This window comes from Labeo rohita, chromosome 15, assembly GCF_022985175.1.
Source record: "Labeo rohita strain BAU-BD-2019 chromosome 15, IGBB_LRoh.1.0, whole genome shotgun sequence".
NCBI lineage: Eukaryota > Metazoa > Chordata > Actinopteri > Cypriniformes > Cyprinidae > Labeo > Labeo rohita.
Window position 1 is genome coordinate 3,062,098 of NC_066883.1, and position 17,500 is coordinate 3,079,597.

At 39.2% G+C, this 17,500-nt stretch overlaps 2 protein-coding genes across 4 annotated transcripts in view; both read left to right on the forward strand.

Moving 5' to 3' along the window:
- Positions 1–12,749, forward strand: part of schip1 (schwannomin interacting protein 1) — a 223,506-nt gene extending 210,757 nt beyond the window's left edge. For all 3 annotated transcript variants that reach the window (XM_051129590.1, XM_051129591.1, XM_051129592.1), the window contains 6 exons: positions 253–371; positions 3,257–3,374; positions 5,718–5,915; positions 10,702–10,825; positions 10,945–11,038; positions 12,094–12,749. In XM_051129590.1, the coding sequence (XP_050985547.1) occupies positions 253–371; positions 3,257–3,374; positions 5,718–5,915; positions 10,702–10,825; positions 10,945–11,038; positions 12,094–12,145 (705 nt within the window). In that variant the 3' untranslated portion in view covers positions 12,146–12,749. The remainder of the gene's footprint in view (positions 1–252; positions 372–3,256; positions 3,375–5,717; positions 5,916–10,701; positions 10,826–10,944; positions 11,039–12,093) is intronic.
- A 143-nt stretch (positions 12,750–12,892) lies between these two features.
- il12a (interleukin 12a) lies at positions 12,893–17,262 on the forward strand. Its single transcript, XM_051129601.1, has 7 exons — positions 12,893–13,708; positions 13,975–14,099; positions 15,158–15,274; positions 15,510–15,551; positions 15,631–15,750; positions 16,623–16,673; positions 16,760–17,262. The coding sequence occupies exons 1-7, from the start codon at positions 13,699–13,701 to the stop codon at positions 16,889–16,891; spliced, it is 597 nt and encodes a 198-aa protein (XP_050985558.1). The 5' UTR covers positions 12,893–13,698; the 3' UTR covers positions 16,892–17,262.
- Positions 17,263–17,500: the final 238 nt, after the last annotated feature.

Below are 17,500 nucleotides of genomic sequence, written 5' to 3' on the forward strand. Positions count from 1 at the left end.
AACATCACATTCAGTTCAAATAGATTCTGTTCCATAATGAGTGTCCACATGTGTTTGTGCATATAGTGTTTCTTCAGAGTCTGAAGGTCTGGTGAGGTTCTGGTCTGCTGTAGTGCTGCAGGTGTTGTGTGTGTGTGTGTTTGTGGTCTGCAGTGTGTGATGTTACCACGCTTCACGTCTTGCTGCTGCCATCTGCTGGTGTCTGTGTGCCCTGTGTCCTCTTTAACTCGTCTTTCTGTGTTTCTGTCTCAGGCCCAAAAGAATGAGCGGGAATCCATCCGGCAGAAGCTGGCGCTGGGCAGCTTTTTTGACGATGGGCCGGGAATCTACACCAGCTGCAGCAAGAGCGGCAAACCCAGCCTGTCCTCACGGTCAGTAACAACCGCACACATTTTTTAGTTTATATACCCATATACACAGTGTTCAAACATCTGGGCTTTATGAAAGAAGTCTCTTCTGCTCACCAGGACTTTATTTATTTAATCAAAAATACAGTAAAAAATGTGAAATATTATTACAATTTTAAAATAGCTGTTTTCTGTGTGATTACCTGTTCACATGTAATTTATTCCTGTGATCAAACCTGGATTTTCAGCATCATTACTCCAGTCTTCAGTGTCACATGATCCTTCAGAAATCATTCTAATATGCTGATTTGCTGCTCAACAAACATTTCTGATTATTAACAATGCTGAAAACAGTTGTGCTGCACATAGCGCCATACATTTTATGTTTCAGGATACGCGGATGAGTAGAAAGTTCAAAAGAACAGCATTTATTTGAAATAGAAATCTTTTGTTACCTTTGATCAATTTAATGCATTCTTACTTAATAAAAGTATTATTTAAAAAAAAAAAGCTTACTGACATCAAGACTATAAATATCTGAACTGATAGATACTTTCCACAGTTGACTGGGAGATTTTTTTGAAGTGTTCTGAAGTGTTTAAATGTGCACGATGGATAAAACCAGGGTTAAAATTTTGATTTGATTCTACTGACATAGTTGAAGGTTTTTACAGAGGGAATTTTGCATTTCTCTTTTTATCAATATCAGAAAAGATGTGTATATAGACACACGAGACGGTGTAAAAGTGAACTATTGAAATGGATGACAGTGAGAGTAGTGAAAGCTCTTTTATTGTCATGATCTGATCTTCTGTCACGTTTACGTTTCTGAACACTATTAAGCGTCATGTCATGGTGTTTTTGAAGGAGGTTTGAGTCAGCATGAGCTGGATTCAGGTAAGCGCCGCGGTGCGGGGTGTTTATGTGTGTGTCGGGCCGCTGCGAGTGAGAGTGACATCAGTGCAGACGGAGCCCAGCGGAGCATGCGGACACGGGCCTTTTCTTCAACTTTCCATGACCACAGTGTCAGACCGGAGCTGATAGTGAAACAGCGTCACGTTTCTGTGTGTTGTGTGGTGAAGCAGAGCTTTTTAAGCACTCTCTCTATGAACACGAAGGGCTTCCCCCTTCAGCTCCACATCCCCACACACACACACTCTTCCCAAAAGGGAAGCAGCTCCTTCTCTCTCACACACACACACAAACTTCAACCTGAATCCCTGCTGCTCACTTTCTGTTTCACAGGACAATGATGCGCACTTCTTGTCATTTCTTTGTCATGTTGACACAGTGTCATAATGCTGCTGTTATTACAGTAAAACATTAACTCCGTGACCCACTAGTCCAGATTTCACCTTACTTTTGGTGGAACAATAAAGAAATCCCATGATCTTTCAGACAGGACAATACAGATAAAACCAGTGTTTCATGCACAGGTCACTTTTGAGATTTTGGGCTGTTCTGCTTCCATAACTTTCCTTCTTTTATCATCTTTTAGCATTCATATTGCTCTTTATCTGTCTGCATCTTTAGGTTTCAGTTTTAATATGTATCTTTGAAGGCTGCTTTCAGAAAATGAGTATGGTCCCACTTCAGTTCTCAGTATTAACTGAGAGTTTTCCCTCAATAAATTCCTGAAGAGCTGCTTGTTAATAGTTAGTAATGTAGTTGTTAAGTTTAGGTATGGGGTGGATTAAGGGATCAAGAATATGCACAGTAATATGCATTATTATGTGTTTTATAAGTACTGATAAACAGCCAATATGCTAGTAATATGCATGCTAAAAAACTGGTTTTTAGTGAGAAGTGTTCTCCAAACTAAAGTGTTACCATGCGTTTATTTCTCTCTTGCTTTACTGTTTTACATCATTGACACATATTTATAGGACATTGTAAAACAATGTTTTTGTTTTGTTTTTGTCTTGGCTTTTTTTTTTTTTTTTTTTCTGGTTGTTTGTGACTTATGGAGTGATAAAAACAGAAATGCAAAATCCCCTCTGTAAAAACCTTTAACTCTAAGATGTCAGCAGAACTGAATCTGAATTTAACCCTGGCTTCATCCATTGTGCATGTTAAAACCACATTTCAGAACTCATTGCTCTTAAACAACTGGGACTAATAAACTGATGGAGCATGGGGTTATGGGTTAGTTCAAGTATTAGTTTATTCACCTGAAGTCAGAGACTGATTTTCATATGATAGATACACTTCAGTGAATCTTAAAATTCTGACTTGAACTGTGAAATTTGATTCAATTCTTTGTAGAAAAAAGTGCAATCATTAACTTTTTATAGGCATTCAGTCAAAATGTGCAAACATTTTAAAATTCATTACAAATTTATGTTGTTTGTGTCATGTAAACAAACCTACATAAATGACTTGTGAAATGTCCTAAACTGCACGCAGCTGCAGAACTGTAAAATAAAGTGCTCCTGTAATGTTGTTCTGGAGCCGCCGCTGAGCGTTTGTGATGGTTCAGCAGTTCCTTTTCCTGCGCGTTTCACTCTTCTGTGTGACTTTCAGGCGTTTCTGCTGCTGATGTCACCGCGGGTATTCCAGTGCTCTCACCGTGTGCTTTTCTCAAATCAACGCTCTTTTATTTATATAGCACCTCCAAAACCATAAAAATCAACCAGAGTACTGTACGCAAGAGCATAAACACTGAACAAACAATCCCAGAGCATTCAAACATAACACACAACAACAATGCGCATATCATACATATCTGCATTAGTTCTGATTAAACTGATTTTTTGGGCTGAAATACTGCAGGATACTGCTGAAGATCCAGCAAAATCATCTTGACCGTTCTTCAGTGTCTCTGTGCGGCAGCACAGTGTTTTACATGTACCTACGGCTGTCATTAACAGCTCTGATCATCTGAATAACGACACCGCATATCCTCACAGGCTTCAGAGCGGAATGAACCTGCAGATCTGCTTCGTCAACGACAGCGGCAGCGACAAAGACAGCGACGCGGATGACAGCAAGACAGAGACCAGCCTGGACACGCCGCTCTCACCCATGGTACGCACACTTACATGGTCATGGATGATGTTTACTCTCGCTGGTGTCATAGAGGTCGCACACGCAGTGTTTTGAGACAGCCCCATCCAGAATGCCCCTGAATCGGGGATGTGGTTTGCGAGCCTTGGCTTCCCAGCAGACATTGCAGCGGGTGTTACAGTAAGGTTTACGGACGTGAGTCACAGAGGGTCACAGGCCAGAGAAATGACCCCACCTACACTGACCCTGTACAATCATCATCGGCCTCATCATTACAACACTCACAGCGCCTGTAGATTCCCCCTGGACACGCGCCGCATCACACATACACGCCGTCACCTTCAAATCAGTGTTTGAGTCTGAAAGCTCTTGTGAAAAACAAGTGCTCTTCATCTTATGTCGAAAAACAAGAAGTACTTCTTATGGAAATAATATACTTAAAAATAAGTGGAACTGAATGTCATTTGTCAGACGCTTAAAATTAATCGCATCTTTATATGGAATTTCATAACTACTTCCATTGTTTTTGAAATATGGTTGAAGTACCGCTGAATGTACAGACAAGCATTTATGATCAACAAAAATTTAGTTTAATATCATTTTGTATTTAAATGCATTTGTTATTAAACATTTGTAATGATGAAGTCGTCATCTAGCACATTTGAAATATATGAACTTTAAATGTAATATCAAATAACACTTCAAATGATAATCAAGTACTTTACATGTACTTTAGTATGTTAGTCAACACATCAGAATGAGTGTACTTCCTTTACAACACAACAAAACATTATTAAAATACAATTATTTAAAGTGTACTTTAAAACATTTAATCTGACATCATTCACAAAGTGCACTTTTTTAAAGCGTTAAACACTTGTTTTTCACAGGGGTTCGTGTCAGATATTTGGGAAATGTTTTTCCGGTTCTCTGTGACCCATCTCAACCGTTTACTGACACTGCAGTAAAACTTTAGTAATTAGGGGCCAAGCACCTCTTTTATCTGTTAGATTTCCTATTATTATTATTCTTCCTTCTTCTTCTTCTGTATCTTCCGCTCTTGAGTCTATGGCAGCTCACAGAACGCTTGTGGGAAAGTTGTGTAATTTGGCACACTGATAGAGGACAGTCCCAACATTAACCACAGCAAATTTGGAGTATCTAACCCAGATTCTCTAGCGCCACCACTTGTCTGAAGTTTCACTCGTTTTATGCTAATAACTTTTGAACCGTAAGGTTTTTTTCCCCCTTTTGAATCCTTGGCTCATGCCGAGTCAAAATCGTAAGGTTTAGTTTTTTTGCTATTTTCAATAGTTCGAAAAAAATGCTTTTTCGAACTCACCCTAGACGGTTTGTCTGATAACTTGTGAACAAATTCTACGAAGAGCACGCAACAACGGATGTGAGGCTATATCTCCGCAACGGTTAGGTGTATTGAGACCAAACTTGGTGTGTGTTATAACAATCATTTTGAATTTTGTCATAAAATGCTGTATTTTACGAGCACGTTGACTTATCGATATGAAACTCATGCCCATGAAATATCATGCCCTGATGCTACTCAAAACGTTTTGTGGCATCACCACCTTGTGGTCAAAAATGCTAATAACTTATTGTGTTGAAACTGGTCTCAATGTGTTCTTTGGGTCATGCCTAGAACATAGATTCCAATTTTGCCGTAGTCAGATGAACGTCCTGTCCACCATTTTATATTGTAAACCTAAATTTTGAACTCCTCCTAGGCTGCTGGTTCGATCTTCAGACGATGCTGGCAAAAAGTTATTTTCGTTGAAATGATGCCAAACTGCATCTGAGACTGTATCTTTGCAAAGCTTTGACATATGGACACCAAACCTATGCCAAATCTTTCAATCATGTTAATAGTTTTGCTTAAATAATAAATACGTCTTTAATTGCTCATTGATGCAGCTGGTCTGATGCTGCCAGCCATGCTGGCCTGACTTACCTTGCCTTCTTTGTGCTTGGCCCTTTAATTGCTGCTTGCAGCTATATTTGCATTCATAAGCCCTAATGATCAAATCTCTGGCAAATTCTCATAAATGAGTTACAGTGGATCCAAAATCACAAACCATGTCAAAAATCTGGGACGTAGAAATAAACAAAGTTTTAGAATTTTAAATAATAAAATTGAATGTTCATTTGTAAAATGAAGCAGAAATGTGCAAATAAAAGTATGCATCATCTCAGATCGTGCAGGAGAATAGGATCATCAGGGTTTTAGTTCATTTGAGTTCAGAGTTCAGTTTGTTATGCAGATATGCCGTTCTATTATCATTTCCACTGTATGCTGAGCTTTATCTTTGGCTAATCTCCAATCTTTGTTTTCTGTCCGTCTGTCCTCAGAGCAAACAGAGCTCGTCCTACTCGGACAGAGACACCACGGAGGACGACTCTGAGTCCCTGGAGGACATGGACTTCCTGAGCCGACAGAAGAAGCTGCAGGCCGAGGCAAAGCTGGCCTTGGCCATGGCCAAACCCATGGCCAAGATGCAGGTGGAGGTGGAAAAGCAGAATCGCAAGAAGTCTCCTGTGGCCGACCTGGTACGTGCGCTTCCTCACATGTCACGTGTTTCACTGAGGCTCTGAAACCACAGCGGTGAGGAACTCGAGCCAAGAGAGACAGTCAGTGCTAGTGAGAGCCGATCACTGATTACAGCCAGTCAGTTGTCCAGCGTTAGCACCCCTGATAGCAAACAACCATTGAATCGATGTTAAAAATGATTTGTCAATGTTAATTGCATTGAATCAAAATTACGTTTGCACCCGCAAATAATGTTGAAGAAATGTTGACTTTTCAACAAACCACTATTATTGTGATCAGTGTTTGCTTTAGTTGGGCTCTTGACTCTTTTACTTCAATGTTAGGTTTTCATTGTCATTTGTACTAAAATACATTTGTTGAGGCAATGAAAACTAAGATGCACTGGAATCAGGCAGTGAGGTTATTTAAATAATTGTTCAAATTATTTTTGTGTGAAGCTACAGTGTGAGGGACAGTCATCATACTTTGATGAATTAACAGAACATGCTAAAAGAAAAAAATGTTAAATTGTAGAACCAATTAGACATCAAGAATCAGTGTGTGAAACTCAACAACGGTGACAATTAACAAAAGAAAATTTTATGCAGAAGTGCATGCTGGGTATCAACTTAGTAGAAAACATCCTTTTTTTTTAAAGCATAAGTGTTTATATTGAAACACTATTGTAATGGTGATGTTTTGAAAGTGCAACATTTTTTCCACATGAATTGCGGGTGCAAAAGTGATATTAATTCAGTGCCATTAACATTAATTTAATGGTTTTCACCTGCTCTCTTGCTATCTGTGACTCGACTAAAGTGGCAAATTCAGTGTCCGACTCTCAGTCGGCCCAGTACTGAATATGAGCTTACACACTAGAGTTACAATCCTGACTAGAGCTAATTACTGTAAAAAAGCAAGTCCACCTAACTGTACTGAATGCACACTTGTAGTATACTTCAAATATTAAAATATTGTTTTTAAAAAATGTAACTTCAGATGAACAATATTAATGGAATATAAGGCCACTTGAAGAGAGACGCTTTTATGACTGTTTCTAAACACTCTTTGTAATAATTCAAAGTATAGAACAGAATAGAAATAGTTACGAAATTATATATAAAGTAGCTAATTGCTAAGGGCCAGATTTACTAGCTGCTTGTGCCATCGTACATTGTCTTTTGGTGTTAAAATGTACTGAAGACACACAGTGAGGACTTAGTGACAGTTATTTTTGTGCCTGACCTTACTGAATATGCATTTATAGGAGTTTCTCTTTCAGACGCAAAATGTATGAATCACGGAACGCAATTTACCAACGTTTGCGCTCATCAAATTACTGGTATTTGCGTGTAGCCTGTGGTGTCGACGTGTCATCATAAATACACAGATGGAATATTATTATGACACGCTTTAGGTGACGACTGTTGGTCAGTTTATATATAGAAATACAATCAAAATAGTAATTGTGAGACAAACCCAATCACCAGCACAATTACGAGTGACATCTTACGAGTGACCACGTCACGCATTGAGAACGGCTCCGCTTCCACTGCAGTCATTGACCGCCCCTGCAGCGGCCGCTGAACTGAAACTGTAACGCACAGCAGGAAGCAGCCGCTCTTGCTCCAGCGTTTCACAGAGTAACGCAATAAGGAGCAAACGCAGCTCACGTCAGGCTCATGCCCTCAGAGGCACCCGGGGAAATTCTCCCGTAGCCTGAGAAACGCACGCATGGGGCGTAAATCACCATGCTGCCTGCGTGTCTTGAATGTCGTGACTCCCCAGCGCCTCCCACAGAGAGACTGACAGAGAAACTGGCTCTCAGAGGGCATTTGCTGAACTCATGAGTTATTCTCATCAGTGCTGCTACCGCACATGTGGACGATCTGTAGTAAGAACAAAACTGACCTCTGCTCTTGAAAATTCCTTTGAAGGACACTGGTGCTCTTAAAGTGGCACCGGTGATGCTTTTTCTTTGTACAGTTCGTGTCAATGGGACACCCCACTATTAGATCATCTCGTCTTGAGGAAAAATCGTTTGCCTTAAACAAAGATCACAATCACGTCTGAAGGGAGTTTAGACATGAAGTACAGTGGAGTGACTATATTCACTGTATAACACCGCCTCACATCAGAGCTGTTACTCTATCATGTGTTGAACGCCACTGCACTGACCAGTCAACATCCACAACTACTGATAGCAGCATTCTCATGTATGGGACTCATATTACCCTGCTCATAGATGTCAGTGTATAACTGATGCAACTACATGCAACTCTGATTTAATGACCGATGAAACTTTCACCCAAACACAGTTCTTTTTAACTTTTTATTTATCAAAGTATCCTGAAAAAAGTATCACTTGTCCCGAGAAAAAAAGAAGCAGCACAACTGTTTCCAACATTGATAATAAAGCACTGTGACTGTGCACTGAAGACTGGAGTAATGATGCTGTAAATTCAACTTTGCTTCACAGGAATAAATTATATTCTAAAGTATATTAAAATAGAAACGTGTTATTTTAAATCCCAATAATAATTCACAAAATTGCTTTTTTTTTTCTGTATTTTTGATCAAATAAATGCAGCCTTGATGAGCATATATATTTCACATTTCTCATCTACATGCCATTGACGCTAGGAGACCCGGATACACTTTATTCACAGATTGTTTTAATACAGATTTATGGAAGTAACACGGAAAATAATGCATTTTTCATCAAAATCATCAATTTTGAAAGTTTCAGCTCTATAGAAAGTGACAGTGTCATTATTCAGATCAGTTCAGTTCAAGTGTTGTTGTCATCTCATTGTATCAGTGCATGTAAATGCATAACATTACTAAATATCACTTAAAATAAATACATAAATAATGCCATCTTGCAGTTTCCTGCATATGAGAAAAAGACTGAGATTATTTTTGAAACAATCCGTTCTAAAACCTAACTTGCATCTTATATCACAGCACATTTCAACCCAAAATACTGGAATTTTGATTGGACAACAATCTCAAGCTTGCCAAGCAGAAGGGATTTTTTTCTAGCTAGTGTAAGTCCTGTTTGTTTTGTAATGATCTTAAATAGTGACTCACGCGGTGTTTAACTCTTCGCATCTGGGTTACTGGAGTTCACTTTCTAGCAAGATTAATATGACTTTATTACAGTTTTACAGTTACACAGAAACATGAGTGTTTTTCTGATTTCTGCCTCGTTTCACAGAGTTAACGTTCACTTCGCTTTCTAGTGTGTGAATCTTTGAGAAATCCAGCTCATTATCACCTTACGGCGCTCATATCTGTCTAAAATGGGGAAAAACATTTCAATAGGAACAAGGTCAAAGCAAGTGAACTGATGTGAAAGTAAAACTGCAGTGTGTCAGAATGAAGCGAGTCCTCATGGGAACTTCAGATGGGTGATTTACCTGAAGAATTACCATGTGTGATACTGGTATTTGTAATGAGAAAAACCTGCTTTAGTTTCTGTGAAGAGATCTGCTATTAATGCTTATTTTTATTCATTATCCCTCATATCTACTGCTCAAACAGACTTTACTGTAATAACCCCATAATTATATTTAATAATAGCCCTGCGATTGACTGGAATAGCTGATTGTGATTGGTCAGTGCAGTCATAATGATAAACTGTATTGCTGACCACTAATTTATTAGATAGATTAGAGAGATGAAATCATTATATCGCTTCCTTTATTTAGAGGTGTGTGTGATCCAGCCTAAATCGTTACCACAATATAAGTACTTCCAACTGAAATATTACAGTAACGCTGCCTGAAATCAGAGCTGTACGTTTCTCAAAATGCTGACAACTGCGTTTGGAAAATGTTCAGATGAAATCAGACGAGCGGCTAGTTTTCACTTAAGACAAGCGATTGTAATTTAATTGATGATCTCTGAGAAACTATTTTCCAAATCCTTTAATTACTTGTGAACAGTCCGAAATTACACCCGTGACTGCTGATCATAGTGTCATTAATACTTTCTGAGAATCAGTTTCCCTCGCTTAGAGCAAAACTGAGTATAAACTAAAGCCCTTAATTACTTCCTCCCGGCATGTTTGACGAGCGCCAGACTTTCAGAATCTCTGCCACCAAATCATCTCATCAATTCAATGCTTTTTTAAAACACTCCACTTTAAACAATACTGGACATCTCCAAACAGAACAAAACCAAACATACAACTATAGAAATGTATTTGAAAACAATATTTAAAGCTCTTACTTGTCTTGAATGTCGCTGCGGTACTGAAATATGTGACCCTGGAGCACAAAACCTTAAGTAGCACAGGTTTATTCATAGCAATAGCCAACAATACATTATATGGGTCAAAATGATACGTTTTTCTTTTATGACAAAACTCATTAGGATATTAAGTAAAGATCGTGTTCCGTGAAGATATTTCGTATCAAAACTTCATTTTGGATTAGTAATGTGCATTGCTGGACAACTTTAAAGGTGATTTTCTCAATATTTTGATTTTTAAATAGCTGTATCTCAACCAAATATTGTCCTAACAAACCATACATCAATGGAAAGCTTATACATTCAGATTTTAGATGTGTGATCCAGGATCACATATGAACTATACAATAAGGCTTGATCTGAAGCATTTACAGAAAGCTGTTTTGGAATCAAAAAGCACTATACGAATACATTTGACTTATTTTGCATGTCTCTCAGCTTCACGCTGGGTTCTGATCACCTGATTACTGGTTCAGACTGTAAATCTTCGCTGACATGATTCTTGTGCTTGTACTGATCATGTGTGTGTGTGTGTGTGTGTGTTGGCAGCTTCCTCACATGCCGCACATCAGTGAGTGTCTGATGAAGAGGAGTCTGAAGCCCACGGATCTCAGAGACATGACGCTGGGACAGCTGCAGGTCATCGTCAACGACCTGCACTCTCAGATCGAGGGTGAGGCGCGCTCGTCTGTCTCTCTCATTCACATTCGTACAGTCCAGACTCTGTGTGTGTGTGTGTGTGTGTGTGTGTGTTCTGTGGAGCTCACGGACGTGTGTTTGTGTGCTTTTCAGGTCTGAACGAGGAGCTGGTGCAGCTGCTGCTGATGCGAGACGAGCTTCAGATGGAGCAGGACGCCATGCTGGTGGACATCGAGGACTTGACCAGGTGACCGTCTCACGCTTTACATCAGCTCGTCACCAGAAGTGTGAAAAACTCTGAAATGATCTGACAAAAAGTAGTCGAGTAAAAGTACAAGTGTTAAGTTTGAGTAATGCTCCAGTAAAGCACAAATTCCCCTACTGAAAAGCACTGGAGTCAGTGGACGAATGATGACATGAGCTGTTATTCCAGTGTCTTGAATTAGATTTTATTTTTTACATTGTCTGCTTACATGTTCATTTGAAAGTTTTTAGTCATTTTGTTGTGTGTTTTTGTCATTTTTATGGTCACACTTTGTCTAAAGGTCCATTTCTCAGTATTAACTATGACTTTTGCCTCAATAAATGCCTAATTTGCTGCTTATTAATGGATTAAGGGATCTAGAATATGGTCATGAAGAACAGTTTATTAGTTTTCTTTTGTTTTTTGACATGTTTATGTATTTTCTATTCATTTTTATTTCAGTTTCAGTTATTTTAGTACATCAAGTTAAATTAAAATGAAAAAGGAAAAAAAAAGCCTTGGCAACTAGCTGAAATATTTTGTTTCATTTAACATTCATTTTATTTCAAGTAACAAACATGTTCGCAGACATTCTACTAACTAAACATAATGGTCGCACTTTCATTTTTAGATCCTTTTTTTTTTGCTATTAAGAAAACATTAATTATGACTTTTGCCTCAACAAACTCCTAATTTGCTGCGTATTAATAGTTAGTAAGGTAGTTGTCAAGTCTGGGTATCGGGTAGGATTAGGGATGTAGAATGTGGTCGTGCAGAATAGGTGCTTTATAAGGACTAATAAACAGCCAGGCATGCTGGTAAATATCTAGTTGATCGTGAGAATTGGTCCTCATGCTAAAGTGTTACCCGTATTAATTTGATGGACATTCTGCTGTCTGTAAGTCACTTTGCAATTACAAGCCAACTTATTCTACTAACCCTAACTTTAACCTGAGTCTGCCAGTGCTCCAATGAGAGTGAGTTGATGGTCGCTTATGGTCAGGATGTGTTTTTGCGTACGGCTGTAGTTAACCACAGGCGATGTGTGTGTTGGTCAGGCACGCTCAGAGCCAGCAGAAGCACCTGGCGGAGAAGACGCTGTCCAAATGAAGCCGCACGCCCTCCTCACCATCAGTATAGACAGACACCTTTCCTTTGCTTCTGTGGTTCATAACTGCTGATCGCTCACGTCCTCACATACTAAACGTCAGGTGAGAATCCAGGACGCTCGGGGTCCAGATCAGAGCGGGACACGCACGCTTCCTCCAGGACGTCCTGGATACTGCCACCCGCTCCCTGCGGCGATCGGCTCCGCTTCCTCATCGATCCGTCTCGGTCCTTTCCGTTTGCCACTAAACTAGAGCTGTCAGAACATAAAGCGGTGTAAAAACAAGAAGAAGAAGAAGAAGAAGAAGCCGCCAATTACCCGTTGAATGTTTGAGTCGGACAGTATTTAAAAACAGACCCTCTGACGTCAGCGACGCTTCAAAGGTGCTCGAGAGGAAACATGCCTGCCTTGTAGTCGACTTGTAGCTTTTGGTAACGTTCACCGCGATTGGTATTCAACATTTTGTGAATGTTGATTCTGACACGAGTCATCTGAATAAGTGTGTTCATATCATTTTCATTCTATTGTATTCAGATTCTTTATTTGAGGGAGATGCTTATGTACAGATATGTATAAAATCAGAAAAATAAAACTTTGTTTCATAGACCGTGGTGTTCTGGATCGTCTCTTGTGGAGAAAGTAACTAACTAATGAGTAACGCTCGCTCGGTGCGTTCTGTGTTTTCTGCCACAGAAAAAAAAAAGTGCGACTGACCGTTTATTTCACAAATCTGAAGTCCGAGAATTATTTTTTGTACCTTGTGGCAGAAACAAGCTTCTGTCGTGCGGCTTTATAATTGATGCTTTAGAACAAAATTGCAAATATGATCGAACGCAACCAGAAGCGGACGGGAAGCGCTGGTCTACAAAATCTACATTTCTGTTTTATCCAAAACTGGCGTCAAATATATTCCAGTGACAATCATTTCCAGAAATGGCATGAAGTCATTTCCAAAGTGCTGTTTCTTTCAACTAAATGTTTTTTTTTCCGTTTTGAAAATGAATCATGTTTCATGTTGGAAATTTATCGACTGTATCATATTCTATTTGAGACCGTATACAACAGATATTACACATTATTGGAACAAAAAGAAATTCTGAGAGCAAACACAGTCAGATAATTGTGTGATTGAGTGGAAATATTCATATAGTCAGGTTTGTGTGGATGGAAGAGAAACAACAACATACATTCGTTCATATTGTAGTGTCACTACTGATCATTACACTGTGTTTTCCAGTTATTCATTGAAAGTCTAGAAAGTGTTGTGATTCGTGGTTGTGTTTGGAGTCGTCTGAATGAAGTGAAAGCAGGAGCAGGCAGTGCATTTGTTTGTTGAGGTCACTGTAATGAGCGCATACGCATCAGTTTTTTTTATTCCAGTTTCTGTCCAGCAAACCAAGCGTGTGTGTGTGTGTGTGTGTGTGCGTGCGTGTGTGTGTGTGGAGGTTTTAGTGATTGAGAGTGTGAGGGATTTCCCCATCATGAGTATAAAGCCTCCATCACACTGGTCCTCCAGCAAACACACTCTATCAGAGTCTGAGCGACGACACTCATCATGAAGATCGGTGAGTAACTCCACACTTCACACAGAACATTCACACACACTTGCTGCTACATGATATAATGGAGGAACTGATATATCACAGGAGATATTTTCATCTTTACATTTTCATCTTTACATATGTGACTGATTGCAAGTGAAGTGTTCAAAGTTAACATGAGTGACATTATTGAAAGGTGTTAGAGTGAGGTTAACCTGATTTACTGCAGTACATCTGATGAACTGATGCAGCTGTGTGACTGACCGTGTGTGTGTGTGTGTGACATGCAGGCATTGTATTGTGCATATTTGTGTCCCTTGCGATGGGCTCTCCGGTCCCTCCAAACACACAGTTGTGTAATTGCAGCACCGATGCCAGGATGCTGCTCTCCAACCTCTCACTCATCATGGAGAAGGTACGGCGCACGCACAAACACCATCGACTACTGCAACTACACTCAATACCCATACAGCAACACTGCAGAATATATGTTATAAATTGAGATTAAAAATGCGTTTTGGTATATAAAGGCTCAAACTGAATAAGTTTTGGTTTGAATTTACAGCGTATTATATTTTTGGCAGGATTTTGAAGTGTATTTTGGTATATGAAGGTTGAAACTAAATGTATTTCTGGGGCAAGATCCAATAATGTTAATGTTTGGGGTTTTTTTAGCATTGTAAATTCTGCTATTTGCTGATTGTTCATATGTTCATATGTCACAACATTTTCTTCATATACAACATATGGGAATGTATTTTCTCTGTAAAAATGTACAAAAATGTCCAAAAATATTTACATAAAAATATTTTGAAGAAGTTTAGTGAATGTATTTTTGGCCATGTTTGTATATTTTGAAATATATATATATATATATATATACGTGTGTGTATAAATAAGAAATTGCGTTGTACTGAAGTATTTTTATCAAACTGTGTGCAAACAGAAATCTGCTGTGGTCAAATTTAGACACGTCAGCGTTACAACTACAGCACGGTTATTTACAGAGTGACAGGAAAATGAACAGGATCTTCATAAAAAACCACTTCGCTATTTAACCATTTCCTGAAATATTCATATTATCAAACTGATCTCATACATCCCAGAATTCATCAGATCCATCAGTGTTTGTGCTGCTGGTTTCTCTCCAAAATGATGTCACTGCTGGATGATGAAGATGATGATGATGATGTCATTATGGAATTGCCTTCTTTTAATTAGGGATTTTACAACAACAGGAGAGAAGACACATACACTGATGATCAGTGTTAAATTACTGATTCATATTTATATTAATATATAGATTCATCAAATCATGATCTGAAAACATTTTGAGTCATGTTTGAGCGGTGAGAGTAATATTATTTTGTGATGTTTACAGTGAGCAGAGGGACTCGTGTATCGTGATGTGAATGTTTGTGATGGTTAATGGCATTACTCTCATCTTCTGTGTGTGTGTGTGTGTGAGCGCAGCAGGGGAAGATGCAGGACAGGGATCTGTTCGCTGGCTTTAACTGCACTGATCTGGAGGCTCAGATGATTCCTCACACTCACACGGCGTCTGTCTGTCAGCCCAGCACCTCTGATGAAGTGAGTCTGACCGGTACTGGAGTTACTGGAGTGATCTCTGTCACAGTCGTCTGCGATCAGCTCACGCTGCTCTCGTCAGAACGTCTCGCTCGTTACAAGCTTCTCTCATAGACTGCGTGTCAGACTCTGCTTTAGTTTAGTTTAACCCTGTATTGTTAGTTAATGTCAGCTCATAACTTGTAGTAGAAGTTCTAGTTAACATTTACTGAATTATTAACACTGTGAACTATTTCAGGAGTCCTGCTCCAGCCACAGAGGCGCTCAGTCTTTCAGCGAGGTGAGGTGTTGCTGTGGTGTTTTGTATCAGTCTGATTCTGCTCCGGTGATCTGCTCTAACATTTGTGTGATTTTCGCAGACGGAGTGTCTGAAGAACATCAGAGCTGATCTGTGCTATTACGACGTGATGCTGAACTCCTACAAGCCCAGTGAGACTCTTCTGAATCCAGTGAAGACGGCCACCAAAAACCTGTTGAATGTAATAATCTCCTCGTCCCTTACAGTAACCGATGATCAGTCCGTCTGCGGGCTCTTCAGAATACAACACTAGCGTTCTATCACTATTCTAGCACACATAAACCTGCATACGCAGTATGTGATCAGAGCACCGCGTACAACACACATCCCACAGTGCAGCGTTTCAATCTACCAGATGCTGAGTGTTAAGATGGAACTAAATCTAAAATATGAATAACAAAATAACTGCTTTTAAGTGACAAATTGCTTGAAACTTTTGTTGCAAAAAATATTAGCCATATTTTAAATCTAACATTTTTTTAATTACATTTTTATTTTTATTTTTTTATTTCAAGCAGTAGAGCATGGCACTAACAATGCCAAGGTCAGTGAATTTAGTATGCTGAACCTGATAAAAATGTATTTCTTCAAATAAAAGTTCTGCCAAATTCATAAATGTAGATGTAAACACCCTTAGAGGGCAGTTGAATCTGACAAAACATAATACATCAAAAACAATATATATATATATATATATATATATATATATATATATACACCTCAGCTGCATATATGGTCTGTGCAGCTGCCGTTAACCATCAAATTTTATTCCATAGGTCAAAATTTTGCAGGCATGTTCATAACCTAAATGTCACTGTCACCGAACAAGTTACCGAGTATTTCTGGCACTCACGTTACACAAGGGTTCAGGACTAGTAGGCAGAGCAGTGTACACTGTGCAGTGCTCACTTAGTAAGCTAGTATTCCATTCCAAAACAACCTGAGGCCTCAGTTTAGTGTGTGCAAACAAATGCCCTGAAGAGCAAAAAGAAGTCGCCTCCGTGTGTGTGTGCTGAAAACTCTAATAAATGCTGTATTGTGCTTGATTTACAGTGCTTGAATGAGAACTGTGAGGCTGAAGATGTTTCCTCAGAGTTTCCTCAGGTGAGTGTCTGTCGTCTCTCTCACACTCACTCACCGCAGACGCGCTCACATGTGTCTCATCCGCTCATGTTCTGTGATGTGTGCAGTGGCAAATCTGGAGTGGATCGTCCTTCGACGACCGTCTGTCGCTGTGCAAAGCGCTGAAGGGCTTCCACATCCGGGCCATCACCGTGAACCGGGCGCTCGGCTACGTCGCCTCCGGAGACCACAGGAAATGATGTCACTCACTACAGTTCACCTCCACATGACCGAACGCCATCAAAGCCACCGAACGAACACATCAAAGCACGGCTGACGACAGCAGAAACCAGCGGCTGTCGGCCACACATAAGCTAGACCTATGTTTGTGTCGATCACTCAATCTATTTATTTGTTCTGAGAAATTATTTATTTATGTGGATGTAATGCACTATTTATTGACTATTTATTAAAATATTTGTGTAACAGAAATGTATTTTGTGTTTGTGTGGATGAAACTCAACAACATATAAAACACGAGTCTTCCAGGGATGAGAACCGAATCGTTCTTTTCAGACCGAAGACTTCATTTGACATGAAAGTTTGGGAACACATTATTTTAAGGGTAAAGGAATATTAGCCATTAGTTACGTGGTAGTTAAGCATGTTATATTACTGGCAGCTGAGCCATGATTACTGGTTTATTCTAGTGAACACACTTGAGCATCGCTCAAATCAAGAATTCATCTGGATCATTGCACAATTTTAGCAATTTATCAAAATAAAGTGTAACCCTTCATTTTACATTTACTGTACTTCAGTGAACCATTACTAACTAACTTACATTTGCTTATTTATTCTTAAAACTT